The sequence below is a fragment of the Athene cunicularia genome (assembly GCF_003259725.1).
Source record: "Athene cunicularia isolate RWA chromosome 9 unlocalized genomic scaffold, athCun1 chr9_part1, whole genome shotgun sequence".
NCBI classification, from domain to species: Eukaryota; Metazoa; Chordata; class Aves; order Strigiformes; family Strigidae; genus Athene; species Athene cunicularia.
The window spans coordinates 3,956,010-3,972,513 of record NW_020799110.1 but is presented as its reverse complement, the minus strand read 5'-3'; the positions used below and the strand labels follow the sequence as shown (position 1 = coordinate 3,972,513).

Below are 16,504 nucleotides of genomic sequence, written 5' to 3'. Positions count from 1 at the left end.
ATTGTCAGTCACTCTTCCCAGTTGCTGTGAGATGTTATTGTCAACTAATCAAATTATTCTCCACCATCATATAAGCATATTAGGATATATGTTTCCTTGCCTGGAAACTCTTGAGTAAGCTGTGTCAAGAACACATGCACACCTCTACCCTTGTGTCGGGAATGCTGACTGAACTAGTAAGCCCTCACCTTCTCATCTTCGCGTTGCCTGAGATTAAAAAGGAAAAAGGCAATTTTGATAGGATGCTCTGCAGTCATGAGTCTAGGCAACCAGTGCCCTGACATCTTGGGATTGCTAGGGATGCTGTAGTTCATAAAAGCCCAGTCACTGCTCTATCCTTCCCACGTGCCCAGGTTCTACTCTGATGAAGTGACGTGGAGTGTCGACAGGCAGTTCCTGTGGGGTCCGGGGCTGCTTATTTCCCCTGTACTTGACCCGGTAGGTTTGGCTGCTTTGGGATCGATCTCATAAGCACCTCATGGGGCACAAGGGCACGTCGAGTCACCAGTTCCAGCTCTGTTCTCTGGCAGGGGGCTGCAGCATAAAATCCCCACGTTACACCGTTCCTGTCACTCCTTTAGTGCTCTGATTAGAAACCAAGTTCCAGTTCTGCTCCCTTGTTGTTCAGCCTTGTGACAATTCTGTTTTTCAGCTTAAAGGTTATGACTCCTCTAGTGTCTATGTATTTCCTGCTGAGATCTCATTCTCCCTCCTTTCTTTATGCTGAACAAGCTGAACCGCAGAGGTGGGCTCTGCCATTTCCCTGAGGATGCCAGGAAATTTGCTCTGGTCTTATTCTAGTCTGAACTCTTCTCTCTTGATCAGACCTGTAAACTTTATTGGCAAAGAGACTGCAGAGGGCCTTGTTTATTAGCCTTAACACAGCTCTATCCCCAGTGCAAGCATGGGTTTTGCTAGATCCTTAGATTATATTTATTTTTTCATGGGTACATCACATTACTGCATTACAGCTGTTGATGGATTCCTAACAAGCCTAGGCTTTGCTGCTTTTTTTTTTTTTTTTTTCTTCCTCCCCCCCTCCTATTATTACTTCCAGTGAGAGAGCCCAGAGCATATTTTTATCACTACTGAAATGGAAAGTCTTGCACTTTGTGCTATTAAATCCCACTCTTATTTTCCAGTCCTCTAGGGAGTCAAAGTCATCTGGTCTGATATTCTGATTCACCTCAACTTTGTATCATCTCTGAATTTGCTCAGAATCATCATCTCTTGCTGTGTTTCAGCAACAAGCAAACAAATAGATTGTGGCTTCTTCTGTGGCAGAATCTTGTAAATAATGATTGTTAGTGCCAGTAACACACATGCCATGGAGAAAGACAAACCGTTTGTTAAATGTATCAAATGAAAGCAAGAATCTGAAAGATGTCAGGCTAGAAAAATTTGAAAATAAAGAAGATATAGAGATACTTGCGGATATGATCTGAGCCATTGGGAGTTGAAACATTGTGACTTTGGGTTGCATACAATGAGCTGTCACATTGTAGAGCAGTGATTCCGTTGTCTCCCAGTAGCTTTGCAGAAATTGTCCTTGGATTGCTCTCTTCCTTTCTCAACATCATCATAAAACCCATTAAAGTGAAGGGGAGAAGTATCAATGATTTTTTTCAATGTGAACTTTAGTTTTATAGGAAAATTTAGTTTATTGGATTAAGTTGCCTTCAAATATGAAATCGTTTCTTTGTTCACCTTTCAGGGTGTGGACGCAATTCAAGCATATATTCCTGATGCAGTATGGTATGAGTATGATACGGTAAGTAAGTGCAGAACTATGGGGATATGTTCTAAATGGCTACGTGACCAAAAGGAGATGGTTAGCCCTGATTTGGTGACAGAGACCTACATTAAAGCCCACAGGAGGGAAATGGTGAGATAGGAGTTGAAACATGGTGGGGTAAGTGCATGAATCAGTGGCTCAGGAAAGGATGCGGTGGCATGGAAAACAGTGCGGCAGGTAGGAAGACAGACTGAGTGTAAACTTTAACAAAGACCGTATTTGTAAGAAAATAAAATACAAATAATTGTAATACCCAAGAGTCTGCAATTATAATCTACTAATCTCGTTTCTGCAAATAAATTTCTCACTGCTGTGATAATCCATTTGATGTGTAAAAAAGGACATTGTTCACGTCAGATCCCCGTATTCACATCAGAGTCCCAACAGGACTTGTTTTCTGTGTTGACTGAGCCAAAACTAAATAGTGAGAGATGCTGATTTATGACATTAGATCATATTCCCATGCAGTTGTTTTATCTTTATGTGCCTATCAACATACAGATAAACCTTTTCTAAAGCCTTTTTTAAAAGCAAGCGTTAGGATGAAACTCAGGACTTAAGAAAACATTTACAGCAGCAAGTCATGCACCGTACCCATTCTCTTTTACATGCCTGTAAATAAGGGGGCAAAAATCTCAGTGAGAAAACAGTGGACCAGTATGTACCTGCCAGCAGACAAACTGGGACTCCATTTGAGAGGAGGATATATTTACCCTACTCAGCAACCAGCTAACACGACCGTTGCAAGGTATGCTTCTAAACGGAATGCTTTTGTGTGGGTTTTTTCCAAGACTGGGCTGAGGACTTTCAGTAGCAGCCCGTTGTATTTAGCATTTTCACCTTGAAATATGGGAATAACTGTGAGCCACATCTCACTTGCACAACCACTTACATTACAGGTTCAGCAATTAATTACAGGTTTATTTGCATAATATTTTGTAACCTTGCCATGTATTTTAATCCATTTACGTGAAAATGAAAGGCAACCAAGGACTAATCTAATGTAATTCTCAAATTATTGCAGCCCTGTTGAGTGTCACGTTCTTAACATGAAGGATGTATTAATACTGTTTTAGATACTTGGTATACACATAAACAAAGTCTTTCTTTCCACAGCCGCAAGAATCCAATGGGGCTTATAATTGCCCTGGATGACAACAACACAGCTTCTGGGGACTTGTTCTGGGATGATGGAGAATCTACAGGTGATCAGTTATCAATGGTGAAATAATTATGATTAAGACAGCATTACTATGTACAAGTTTCAAACTTCCTGCTGATTTCATTGTGCAAGAATAAGTCATTGCTGTAACACACTATTAATACTTGCTTGTATGTCAGTAGTTTTTCATCATTTTGTTGCGGTCTAACCCCAGTCAGCAACTAAGGACCATGCAGCCACTCGCTTATTTCTCACTCCCAGAACGATGAGGAGAAGAATAAAAAAAAATTTCCACCACGTGGGTTGAAATAAAAACAGTTTAATAACTAAATAAAATATAGCAAGAACATTCATAATAATAATAATGATAATAATAGATTTGAAAAGGAATATAACAATCTTGTAACATGCTATTAATACTTGAAGATTACTTTTTTAACACTTCTAAGGGGAAAACTGTCACTTATTAATTTATTTTTTACTTGTTCCAATTTCACTACAGCCTTAGATATGTAAGGGTTTGGTACATTAGCACGCTGACTGTTAAACCCTGCTGTCAGGATTGATATATGTTCTGGTATACATCCAAATTAGCTTCAACGGGTGCAAGAACACACATAATTAGTGTTCGACACTAAGAATCGGTAGAAGGTGAAAAACTAGCACTGCTATTAACTCTGTGGAATTATTGAAATTGCTTGTGAAAACAGTAGAAATTTTGTTAACTCAAAAGTAGGGTATTGGAGCCAAAGATTTTGCTGCCATCTGGTTTCGACAGCACACTGGTGCATAAGCCCGCCAGTGAGTGTGGACGGGCTACAGTTGTCAGGTTGCCAACCTCGCCTTTAGCAAAGCTGCCGGAGAACTTGTTTCCCCCTGGGACAGTCACTATGATTATGCCAAGGCCTGTCAACCTCATCACTTGTGATGAATTGGCATCGATAGCACTTACTCACTGCTGGTTTTTTTCGGTCAAACAATTTACAACACACATACCTTGGGTATGATTAAGGTTGCAATTTAATTAACAAACATACAAGAGCAGCAGCAACAAAAATCTTTAAATGAAGGTTAAATTTATTTTGGCTTTCAGTAAAGTTAATGCTTTTGGAATACATGCATGTCTAGGGAAAGCAGAGTTCATTCCAGAGCAATGGAAAGATCCTTTCTGTTATATAACTACAGATATAGTCTTCATTTTGATCTTGAGAGGATGGAAATTTTGATAAATGAAGTATCTTGAATTGTGGGATTTCTGAAGGTTTAGTTAGGCATCCTGTTTCCATTAAACTAAAAGGGTTTGGGGTACTTAAATCCTTTAGGCTGCTTGTGAAGCCTTTGTCCTTTATTCTATACATTTTAGAAAAGTCAGCCAGCAGTTCAAAGGGTTATTTTAAAGTAATTTTTTCAAAACCTTTTACAAAATACTCAAAATTCTATTAAAATAATTTAAGGACTTGTATTTCACAAATTTTATTTTATTTGCACCGAATCATAACATTCAGAGCTAAGGACTTTGGGGTTTGGTGTATACCAGATAATTCTGTTGCATTTCAAGTAGACCCGATCTTCTCTAATTCATGTCCTACCGTATCCATAGACTGCTGTCAGTGGCAAAAGTGTCGGAGCTCTCTGTAGCTACACTGGAAAAAAAAAAAAAAAAGTAGTTTAAAACCCAGGAAATTCTGCAGCAGTAAGAATGTGCAGATAAGTATGAAGTCAGAGTAATATTACCATTGAGGTAAAAATAAATAATACAACAATATTATGAGCATATTTGATTTATAATTGTGAAAATTAGGTCCACATCCTGCAGACAGTTGTTTATGGAGGTATTTTGTGTAATCATGGGGGTCCACAGATGGTATCTGAATTGGTGCCTTCTTACCTCTGTCTTCTGGTAGAACTAACCGGCTTCTGGTAGAACTAACTGGCTTCTGGTAGAACTAACCATCTTCTCGACACTTAAGCAGTCCAATTTTTCTGACTTATCCTCCCGTTGCTAAAAACTATCTGTATCCTTAGTCACAATCTATTTTTTTTCCCTTGAGCAGTGCCCAGGGCTCTGACTAAACTTGAATGAAAGCAAATCTTGGGATTCCAAACTTCATCCCCCCTTCCCTAATTGGATACAACCTTGTCCTCTACTGGAGGTCACTGTCCTGACAAAAGCAGCAGAAGTGGAAGTGTGATTCTGTGTCCCTTCCCTTGCTCCTCGTGATGCTGCGCTGTTTCACCCCGGGAGAAGGCTGGGACAGGAGGGGGCATGGCTAGGGAGCCCTCCATTGACCAAAGCACTTCTGTGAAAGCCTCAGCTTCACTCACTGGTCTCCTTGAAGTGCCAAACTCCCCATCAGATATTTCCTATTGCCACATGTACATCAGAAATCTCAGCTCAGCAGTCTGTAGTGTGAAGGGTTTTTGCAGCCTGCAGAAGATGTTAGTGGAGGATATTGTGAAGTCTGTTAGCGGGACGACTACAGAAAACACCAGGAAGTAACATGTTTGTTCTTCAGAGGAAAAGTGGTGGCAATATTAGAAAATTAATTGGAAAGAAAAAAAAAAAAGAGAAAAGTTTACACATTTTACTTTTATAACTGCCCTTTGTTGTTTTAACTCTACCAATCATATCTCCCAGAAAAACTTTCAAGGCACTACTTTCTTAAATTTCATGAAAGTTAGGGATGCTTTTAAGAAATAGAGCTGTGATTCAGCTGATTATTGCTGCCATAAATATTGAAGGCCTTGGGTGGTTGCTATATGTATGGGTGACAGCTATATGTACTCCTTTGTCAAAGCCTAAAATAACGAAGCTATTATTGTACTCACTTCTGTTGAGAAACAAAACAATAAAACAGCGTATGATTTTATTTCCTGTTCAAAACTTAGAGGTTGCAATTTTTTCAGGGAAACTGTTTACAATTCGCTTGTAATGACAGTATTTTTATCTTCATACATGAAAAAAAATGACATATGGATTCAACTTTTAAAATTATTTTTCCGGGTCGTGTGTTATTTCCTTTCTTATGCTTCTGTGGCAGAGGTTATTAATATTATTGTCAGTTATGCATGAAAAGCACTTATTTAGGCTATTTTAAAGGATTAACTTTAAGCCATATATCTACATTTAAGAGGAGATAAGAAGGAATAGCAGTCAAATAAAAAATCAGTACATTTTGGAAAATGTACAATAAATTTTTGGAAAATTTGGCTCTCCTGGGAGACTGGCTGAAAGGAAAAAAGAGGAGGAGAAATTTAAGTTCCTCAAAGAAACATTAGTGAATATCTGAGTTGCCCAGTGCATTCTCTGAATGCAGTAATGATAGTAATTAGCAATTTATTGGTTCCTAGCAGTGACACAGTCCTGGCTTTTTAATGCTGTTCCTTTGTGCACTGCAAGTGTAACTTCTTTCTTTACTTTTTAGGTACAGTTGAGAGTAAAGCCTACATTTACTATGAGTTCACTGTTTCCAATGTAAGTATTTAATTTTAAATGACCTTATCTTAATTTTAGATTTTTATCAATGGTCTCTTTAAAAGGCATTATTTTCTCCCTCATTCTCCTGTAAGACTTACTGAGAAGCAAAATATTTGTCAAAGTCAAATCAGAACCACGTTCAAAATACTGTCATTTAACTGGGATGAAGATCTGTTATTTATCTTTTCTTCTCCTAGTTAATATAAGTCTCTAAAGACTGTTTCACATAAACTCAGCAGCAATATTTATTGAGCAAGAGAACTATAAAACATCAGTTACAAGAGAGTCAAAAAGAAGGTGAATGTAGTGTTTGTGATTCTTGAAATATTGGAAATTTGAAAAAAAATCTTTATACACCATGAAAATATAATTGAATGTTTCCAAAAAGCGAGAGGAAGACCTACACCTTGACTGAACCCACAGAATCTACTGAGTGACAAAGTTTTAGTTTAAAAATTTTTTTAAACTGAAACTGCCTTGGCAGGGTTAACTTCTGTCAGAGTGAAATCCAGATAGTGTTTCTATTCAGTACTGCCCACAGATACCGTATGACAAAGATTCCAAGTAATAGAACATTTTTTTGTGTATAATAATATCTGCTAAAGATATTCTTACCCTTGTCATGGTGAAGCAGCAGGGCAGCATCTGAGAGAGAATGTACAGCAAATCAGGAATGGAAGCAGAGTAATAAAAAGTGGAAGCACATGCATTAGTTATTTTTTTAAATTATATATAATCATATAATTCTTTGTAAATCGGAAACCTCCGTTACTATTGGAGTTTGAAACTTGTAGCCAAATCATCAGTTGACCTTAATGATGTTGAATTAAAAATTAACATATATATTAATGCGGCAAATAATAAGGAAGTTTTACACTAGCAATTGTGACAGTCATGGTACAGTTCCACTGTTTAGATTCTTAATCTAATAATAAGGAATGCAATTGAATAGAAACTGGTAATTTTATATCATGAAAAGTGAATATGAACCTTCCCTTGTTAGAACACGACAGGATCGCAGTCAAGTAGAGGTTATCTGCTCTGTCACAGAGACGTGTCAACCTTCTCTTATTTCCAAAACAAGCCAAAAATAAAAGAAGCTGAAACAAAACTATGAAGCACATTACAGACATTGTAGAAAAGCACAATTGTGAATAACAAGCCTGGCAATAATTAATATGTTAGGAAAAAGGTATTGACTTACTTTATGCTAAAGTAAGAAGATCTAATTAGAAAATATTGTTAAATCCGGATGACTTTTGACAGATATTTTTCAATAAGAATTTGATCATTCTATTGTTTTTCAGAATGTTCTACAAATGACTGCTGTAAACAGCAATTATACTGATCCTAACAACTTGAAATTTGAAGAAATCAAGATACTGGGAACGCCCCAGGAAATAACATCAGTTACTGTATCTCAGAACAATGTTGTGGAAAACTCTCCGCACAATATCACCTATTATCCTTTAGAAAAGGTAAAATGCCAACAGGAAAATCTGAAGTAAACATCTTTCAAATTGCATCACCTTTATTTTATATATTGTAAAGCACCGTACTCAGTACTAATGTAATCTCAAGAGAACACATCGTGTATTTTATTACAGAACAAAAGTACAATTGCATTCAACTCAGCTCTGTAGAATGTGCACCTACGTTTTGTTCTCAGACCCTCAGTGCAGCAGAAAGTTTATAGTTATTCATATAGCGACACTTGATTTCTGAGAGGAGGTATAGCTTTGTGGTTTTGTTGGATTTTGGAGGAGGGTAATAAAAACTTGTATCTTAGATGGGCATTTCTGCATTGATTTTAAAAACAAAATCAAGCACACTGTTTAAACCTTTATCACTTTATACAGAGGTTTTTCACAGGATGAATAGAGGAAAGCAGCAACACAGTACGTTTATGTGCAGAGAGAATGAATGTGCTGCTGCTAGTGGGAAGCTTCCATGAAAGTGCTTTCCCACAGAAAAAGATAATGTTGATGTTGCTTTGAACTTGCATTGTACACCGTCTTTAATTATTACAAGCACCTGAGTTACCTGTTATCTCAGCTGCTGAATCAAAAATATTTTAACTTTGCCTTACCTTTTTCACTGATATTTCAAAATGTGAAGGAGCTCTGCCCTTTCCTTTATTCCTCTCCTTGCAAGGAAACTGTGGGATTGACTCAATATCTTAATTAGATTCTTAATTTTCAAGATTTTATTTGCAAGAATCAGCTGTGTGTATTTGTAAAAGTGAGACTATATCAAATGCTGCAGCACAGGGGGTTTGTGAGTTGTCACGTCGCAAAATGTATTGCTCCTGAGACCAGCTTCTCTGCTGACTGAAGGAATGAGGGATGTGATCTGGGATTTAATAACTGTTTAATGTTTAATATTTATAGGTTGCTCATATAACAGGACTTCAGCTTGAACTGGGAAAATCTTACACAGTAAAATGGACTCAACGACTGAGTGTAAACGAAAGGTTTAATTGTTATCCCAGTCCCAATCCAACACAAGAAAAATGTGAACAACTTGGCTGTGTCTGGGAAGTAAGCAAATATTATTTCTCTAAACTAATGAGACAGAACATTTCTAGAATCCTAGCTTTCTTTTTATAGTTGTTACAGTAGAAGAAGTAGTCTGACAGATTTGTCAGATTTAAATAAAATGGGGATGCAGACGTCAGCTGGCCTATGCTAACAGATTTAATTTACCTCACTTAAACTAAGGTAGTTGGCAACTATGTAAGCTCTTCCAAATTATATCAGAAATTGAGGAAAAATGTGTTACTTTTTGAAAGATGGAAAGAAAGAATATTAGAGTTATGAAAAAATAGAATAGCCCTGGGATCTGCCTCTTCAGCTGCCTCTTCTGCTTCACCAGCACCATGGCCTGCAAGGTCTATCCCCTTTGTCTTGCCTTCCCAGTCACTGAAGCAAGTTTTAAGTCAAATCAAATCCTCTGGATCTCATTTTGAGAAGAAATCTTGAATCCCCCCCAAATTTTGATTCTCATGTGAACTTAGTTGTTTATATCCATGTTGAGGAGCTATTTCCAAATCCTAATTCCTGACACGCTGTTCTTTACCACATAAATTTTTTATTTATTAATATCCCACGGCTGGAAACATACAGGATTGTGTGCCTTGGCAGAGTTGAGCTTCAGAGGGTCCCTCCACTAAATTAGTCCTCTAAAACTTACAGCTTGGACACATATCCTAGGCACGAAGGGCAAAATTCTCTGCTGGCTACTCTAGAACCAGCAACAGCTGAAGGGGCTGAGGGACTGTCCTGATTTTGTTGCACTATTAGGAAATTTTTTGTAATTGTGGACATTTGGAAATGACTTTCCATGTGAAATCAAGCTCTGGTGCTGTTATGGACTGGGTATGTTTTGAACACTTGCTCCAGTTGAAAGGTGCTTTGGTTTTTGGTGAGGACAGATGAATAAATACCCATTAGCAATTAAGATGTGTGGAGCAGGCATGGTTTCATGTGAACAGCTAGGCAGGATTGATGGTAAGTATCCAGAGGTGGAAGGGCAATGCATTAACCTACATCAGCTCGCCTCACCTCAGAATACCTTCTTTGAGTGTTTATGTTCCACTGTAGCAGGAAACTGAAAGTAATTTTGATCTTGCTGTCAGGAGACCTTAGATAAATACGATGTAATTTTCAGTGTATGTTTTAAGGATAATTTGTGTGAATAAAGTCAATGGAAAGGTCTCATCTGATGTTGCCTGAACATCTAATGGATTTGGGGCACATCCCCTTGAAGGCAGCCACAGACCAGAGAGCAATGGGATTAAAAGGGAGAAAGTTTTTGTAATTTCAACAAAACTAAGGCATGTTGTGGGACTGATTGGAAGATTACAGTCATAGGGAAATTAAATCCACCTTCATTGTACAAGGATTTTGTTTCCTGACTGAAGTATTTGTAAAGCCTTCACTAGGTTGTTTGGTTATATCCGACTTAGTGTAGAGATCAGTGGGTTCTGTATCACTTCTTTATTGTTCACTAGTTACGTTAAGTTCTTCACCAAATTCTACATTTGACAGATTATCTCATAAAAATTTTGATTCCCTGCTAAGCACTAAAAAAATACAGGAGGCCAGTGTAGCTCACTAAACTCTAACTTATTTCTATTTGCAGGAGGTAACATCAAACTTGGACATTCCACCCTGCTATTACAGCTCCAACAATGCTTACTCTGTAGACAAAGTAGAATACACCTCGTCAGGTTTGGCAGCCAACCTCACCTTAAACAGTGCCAAGACCAGAGCTAATGAGAATTTCACTACACCAATTAGTACACTACGCTTGGAGGTGAAATATCATCTCAACCACATGCTGCAATTTAAGGTAATGTCATTCCAGAATTTCTATGAGTATGTAATGTCCCATTGTTAAAAATAGCTTTATTTATGGAAATTATGAAGGCTATTTATACTCAGTTTTATATTACACAGACAGTAGCACCCTTGCCTAAATATGTTTCTCCTTCTAACCAATTAGTTGTCATTGCTCTTAGTGTGATATTTTTTTATCCTAGAATTTTGTATTTGATTTTGCAATGAAATTATATGAATCAAAGATATAATGTCAATGTATATGTGTAATGTCGACCTGAAACTGGAATTGAAGATGTTTTATAAATATACAGGTGAATTTATCTGTAAGCGTTATCAAGACTGTACAGTTTATTTTTACATTAATCATTCTACTTCTAAAATTTTTATACACCTTTGTTTAGACTATAATTTATTACTCTGCATTTAATAATCCTGAAATAAATGTGATGCCACAAAATGGTCAGGCATCAAAAACTATCTCTATCAGCTTTCAGAATACAGAAAACTTAAAAAAAAAAACCCCTCTCAAATTTGAGTAAAAGATGAATCAGAAAAATATTTATCACATGTATATATACACTTATATTTTAAACACAAGTATACACTTTAATATAAATAATTGAGAAGCTATTTCTCTTCCAGAATAAATCCTTAAGGTTTGTTGTTGGGTTTTTTGTTTTGTTTTTTTTCCCAAACCAAATACTGTGAAAAATTGGTCAAAGGATACATGTTGAAAGAAAATACTGAGCAAGTGTTTTCAATAATTTTCTGTCAGATTTAGATTTCTATCACTATAGGTGAGATTTTAAAGAATTAATCCACTGAAATGAATAGTTTTTTCTTCGTAGATTTATGATTATCAAAATGCACGATACGAGGTTCCGGTACCACTAAATCTCCCGAGCTCCCCAATGAGTACGAACAAGGAACGACTCTATGAAGTATCAGTTCAGAAAAAACCATTTGGTATACAAGTTCGGCGCAAAAGCACAGGAACAATCATGTAAGCCATAGTCATTTTATTTCACTTGGTTTTGTTAGTTCTTTTCAAGCCAAACCATTTTCCTGTGTACTATGTTTTAAATACCTTAAGACTGGCGTTTGTACCCTTCCCATGCCATGGCTCTGGCTGCCAAATGCCAGGTGTTGCTTCACCATTGCATTGTATGAAAACAATGACTAGGAGGAGGATGGAGAAGCTGCCCTGAGCAATATCCTGTTTTTTCTCAGAATTATCTAAGGTTTCTCCTATGTCATTTCATAGTCTGACACTTGATAAAAGTCCTGTTCAACATGAAGCGCAGGGCATAGACAAATCCAAAGGCCATTTCTTGTGTAGTTCCCAGTCTCTGGGAGGCACAATAATTTTCTACACTTCCTAAAATTTCCCTTAGGTGACCACACTTACTGATCGTTAAGGATTGTTCATTTGGTTTAGTTTTGGGCAATGGTTAGAAAAAAAAAAAAAATAGAAGAAAGTAGTGTCTCAACTTGCAGGTGGATTTTGGTAACATGACAGTTAATAATTCTGACAGGAACATCGGTTTATTTTCCTTGATTAAGCTTAAATCAGAGCTAGAAAACAGAGAACAGTGATGTTATGGTTGTGTGTGTTACGTTTTTTATTCAAAAACCCCTATACTTACGTCATTATTTAAAATAGTCAAAACTTAAGTGCAAGCTGAGTTCCTTTTTGGCAACCAGACTGATAATTCAAACGGCAACTCAACCTCCTGGAACGATGCTGTTTTTTGGCAGAGCACCATCAGGTTGCAGTTTGGTTTCCAACTCTAAAGATGCTGATTTACAACAAATGAGACCTATGAATATGATTTCAGTGTAATCTGCACAAAGAGTGCAGTGAACTGTAAAAAGCACCTTATTTACTATAGTCTAGGTAGCACCAAGGATCAGTCTGGAAGGAAAATATGATCATACTCTCCTGAAACACATTTTCTCACTAAATTGTCAAAATATGATGCAACTTGCTGTGCATGGTGCCTGGGCATAATATAAATCTCTCTCAGAGACACAGAGGACTTTGTGTCTCTAAACTGTGTATCAAATTCTTAGACATCCCTACTTCATGTGGTTTAAGTTTTCTCAATAACCATAACAGTTTCATCCACCTTTACCGAAGAGTGAGATTTTTCAGAGAAAAAGAGTAGTCTAAAAAAAGTGTCTGCCAGCTAAACAGAGCCCTGAGGATGTTCTATTATTGTATTTGTTTTCCTCTTTCCATTTTAGCTGGGATTCGCAGCTGCCCACCTTCACGTTCAGTGACATGTTCATTCAGATTTCTACCCGCTTAGCATCCCAGTACATATATGGATTTGGAGAAACTGAGCACACCATGTTTCGACGCAACATGAGCTGGCACACCTGGGGAATGTTTGCAAGGGACCAGCCTCCTTCTGTAAGTAGCAGCAAATGTGGCTTTTGGACCGATGAGCCTCACGTGCGGAGGTGTTCAGCCAGACTTTAAAGTCCAGCGTTGTCTGCTGGTATTGGACATACCTGTTGGCTTTGATCATGTGTATCATGGCTTATCATTGGGATGGTGTCTCAATGACAGTGCTCTTCTCAAAACCTCTTCTTTGTGACCAGCATGATCAATGTGTGGGCTCAGGCCCAACAACAAATGGCTTAGAAATAAGAGCACATTCCTCCTTTTTTTATTCTTCTCAGTTAATTATTCTGAAAGCTAGACGTGAGTCAGGACAACTCCTACTACTTTGAGATCAATTTAGTACTTACAGAGCTAAATCGGAAATCTTATGTCTATGTGTATATTTGTGTTATTTCCTACATGATAGCACAATGTTTGCATTTTTCAGGGAATGACCAATGAAATACTGATGGTTAATTATAACTCTGCTTTTCAGTTCAGCTTTGAATATATTTTTCAGTAAAGGAAAGATGACAGAATGTCACCAGCATCTCCTGATCATATAGACACCTGCTACTGTCTGAAAAGAAGGGAAAGTTTTGTCCTGGGAAAGCACTTTCTCATTAGCAAGTTTTAAAGGCAGCAATACCTTTGCTTTCCTTCTTGCCTGGTCAGTCAGAGTCGAACTGACTCAAACTGTGGAGTTGAAAGTGATCTGTAGATATGTTTAGTAGGTATGTAGAGTTTAAGTATATATTTTGGAGTTTACGTTTGGCAGTTGTGTCTCATCTTTTATTAAAATTATTCACAAATGTAAGGAAATGTTTGTGATGTTTCCCCAGTAAAATGCATTTTGTTTGCAGTACAAGTTGAATTCCTATGGTTATCAGCCATTTTACATGGCTCTCGAAGAAGATGGCAATGCCCATGGGGTTCTCTTGCTTAACAGCAATGCAATGGGTAAGAAAACTTCCACTTTATTATCTCAATCTGTTTTATTTTTGTGGTCAGTGTTTTGCGATAGTGGTGAATCCCGGCTTCCTTTTCTCATTTCACTTCCTTCCTCCCATTTCCAGATGTGACATTCCAGCCAACCCCTGCCCTGATATACCGCACCACTGGAGGAATTCTTGACTTCTACATGGTTTTGGGCCCAACACCAGAACTTGTTGTTCAGGAGTACACTGCAGTAGGATTCTTTCTCTGTTACAAAATAATGCTGGTTTTTGGTGGGTGGATTGGTTTTGTTTTCACGTATTCACCATACATATTCTTTCTTATTTTTAGCTGATTGGACGACCGGTCATGCCACCTTACTGGTCTTTGGGATTCCAGTTGTGCCGCTACGGATACACCAACGACTCAGAGATTGCCCAGCTGGTGGAGGATATGAAGGCAGCTGGGATTCCCTATGTATGCTGGTAGCAGTTAACATCTGAGCTCATGCCTGAACTTGTGGCTTCACAGTATTAACAAAGACTATTTAAACACAATATCAAAAACCAACCAAAAATGCCACCACCACAATAGCGTAGAGCAGTTTCGTGTCAGAGCTGACCATCTCTTCACACCCTGGGCCATGCTAAATGTAGACCTTAGGCTGCTTTATTTTCGTTATCATTTATACCAACGAAGCACCCAGATATATCAGTTAGTCATGGGCTTTCGCCCCGTTGGCTCTGAAGGAGCAGTGATCAGTTAAAAAAACACGAGGAAAGAAAATGAAGCAGCATCATTTCAATGGCATATTGCTCTGTGTCAAGTCAGCTATGATTTGACACAGGTGGTTGTTGGGACAGTTGGAATAGCACATAGATCTAACAAGATTATCCTATAAATTGAATGTGACTTCATTTTAAATGTAATTAACATCACTATTTCAATACAGAACAACTGTTTCCACTGTTTCCTTATAGATATGGTAACATACGTGCAGTTTCTGTGTACGTTCATGTATGTAAAAATCCAGGACCCTTTTCTCTGACACGTATTAGTTTCCACCCTCAGCCTAGATGCAGCAGTGAAAGGTTTATTTTGTATTGGACTTGCTGATAGCTTGTGTAATATTCATTTAATAGCTTTAGCTTAAAGTTGCAGCTACTTCCAATTTTACAGTTCAAAAGTTCAGTAGTTTACTTATTTTGGCAGATTTTCAATAAATATGTATTTGACGAAAAAAGAAGCAAATTCATTTTACATTAATTGTTTTTGTGAATTGCAGGATGTCCAATATGCAGATATCGACCACATGGAAAGGCAACTGGACTTCACCATCAGCACACGCTTTGCTGGATTACCAGCTCTAATTAACAGAATAAAAGACGACGGAATGAGATTTATCATTATCCTGGTCAGTTTTTCCATTACATACTGCTTTTACAGTTCAATATATCATTGCAGAATATAGTCAACAGTATTTTTAAATTTGTTTTTTGAGTGTAAGGGGAAAAGTGTTTTTAATTATAGGATCCAGCCATCTCTGGAAATGAAACCAACTATCCTACCTTCTCCAGAGGGGTGCAGGACGATGTCTTCATAAAATGGTCCGAATACCAATGACATTATATATTCCAAGGTATGGTTCTTACACAGTTGCTGACAGTAGGGGCATGCTGCATCCAAGTGAGCAATGTGTCAGCCTAGACTTCAGTGCTATCCATAGAGGGAAAGTCTGCTAATGGCATATTAATGCCTGGCTCTGAATGACACATTGAATAAAGACAACAAACGGAATTGTCTTCAGTTTGTGTTGTCATCTATGCAGGCATCAGGGAACAGTGGTTATAGCTGTCTGTTGCTGATGCTCAGTTTATATTCAGTGTGGTTTGATTATTTTAAAATTTTGTCTTATTAGGTCTGGCCATTTCTTCCCAACGTACAAGTCGATGAGTCACTGCCTGAGCAAACCCAAATACAGGTAAAGGTTGATGTGGTTTGGTTATGGAGTCAAATATATAAGAGAGCAGAATGTTACTTAAGGAAAACAGCAGCACACTGGTTGATAAATCTCATGGGAGAAATAAGGTGCAGAAACTGGCTAGAGCCAAAAAAAGTAAATTCTTCTTTTTTTATTTTTTTTATTTTTAATTTTTGTAACAAATTCCAACATGTTAACAGCAGGATGCTTTCAATCCTGTATCTGTTTTGTTTTCCCACTATTTTTACAGATGTACGGAGCACATGCTGCTTTCCCAGACTTCTTCCGCAACTCCACAGTGGAGTGGTGGAAGAGAGAAATCCTCGAGTTCTACAACAATCCCACCGACCCCTCAAAAAGCATCAAGTTTGATGGCCTGTGGATTGTAAGTCAAGAAATGCATTCGATTCCTGTATTTTT

At 37.6% G+C, this 16,504-nt stretch overlaps 1 protein-coding gene across 1 annotated transcript in view; it reads left to right on the top strand.

Moving 5' to 3' along the window:
* The window catches only part of SI (sucrase-isomaltase), a 56,847-nt gene that overhangs the window by 24,950 nt on the left and 15,393 nt on the right, over nucleotides 1–16,504 (top strand). Inside the window, 17 exon segments of the mRNA XM_026854953.1 lie at nucleotides 1,715–1,771; nucleotides 2,419–2,543; nucleotides 2,912–3,000; nucleotides 6,383–6,432; nucleotides 7,743–7,913; nucleotides 8,826–8,975; nucleotides 10,579–10,788; nucleotides 11,627–11,781; nucleotides 13,026–13,194; nucleotides 14,031–14,127; nucleotides 14,244–14,356; nucleotides 14,455–14,580; nucleotides 15,389–15,517; nucleotides 15,634–15,711; nucleotides 15,713–15,742; nucleotides 16,022–16,084; nucleotides 16,335–16,469. Of these exon segments, the coding sequence (XP_026710754.1) occupies nucleotides 1,715–1,771; nucleotides 2,419–2,543; nucleotides 2,912–3,000; nucleotides 6,383–6,432; nucleotides 7,743–7,913; nucleotides 8,826–8,975; nucleotides 10,579–10,788; nucleotides 11,627–11,781; nucleotides 13,026–13,194; nucleotides 14,031–14,127; nucleotides 14,244–14,356; nucleotides 14,455–14,580; nucleotides 15,389–15,517; nucleotides 15,634–15,711; nucleotides 15,713–15,742; nucleotides 16,022–16,084; nucleotides 16,335–16,469 (1,947 nt within the window).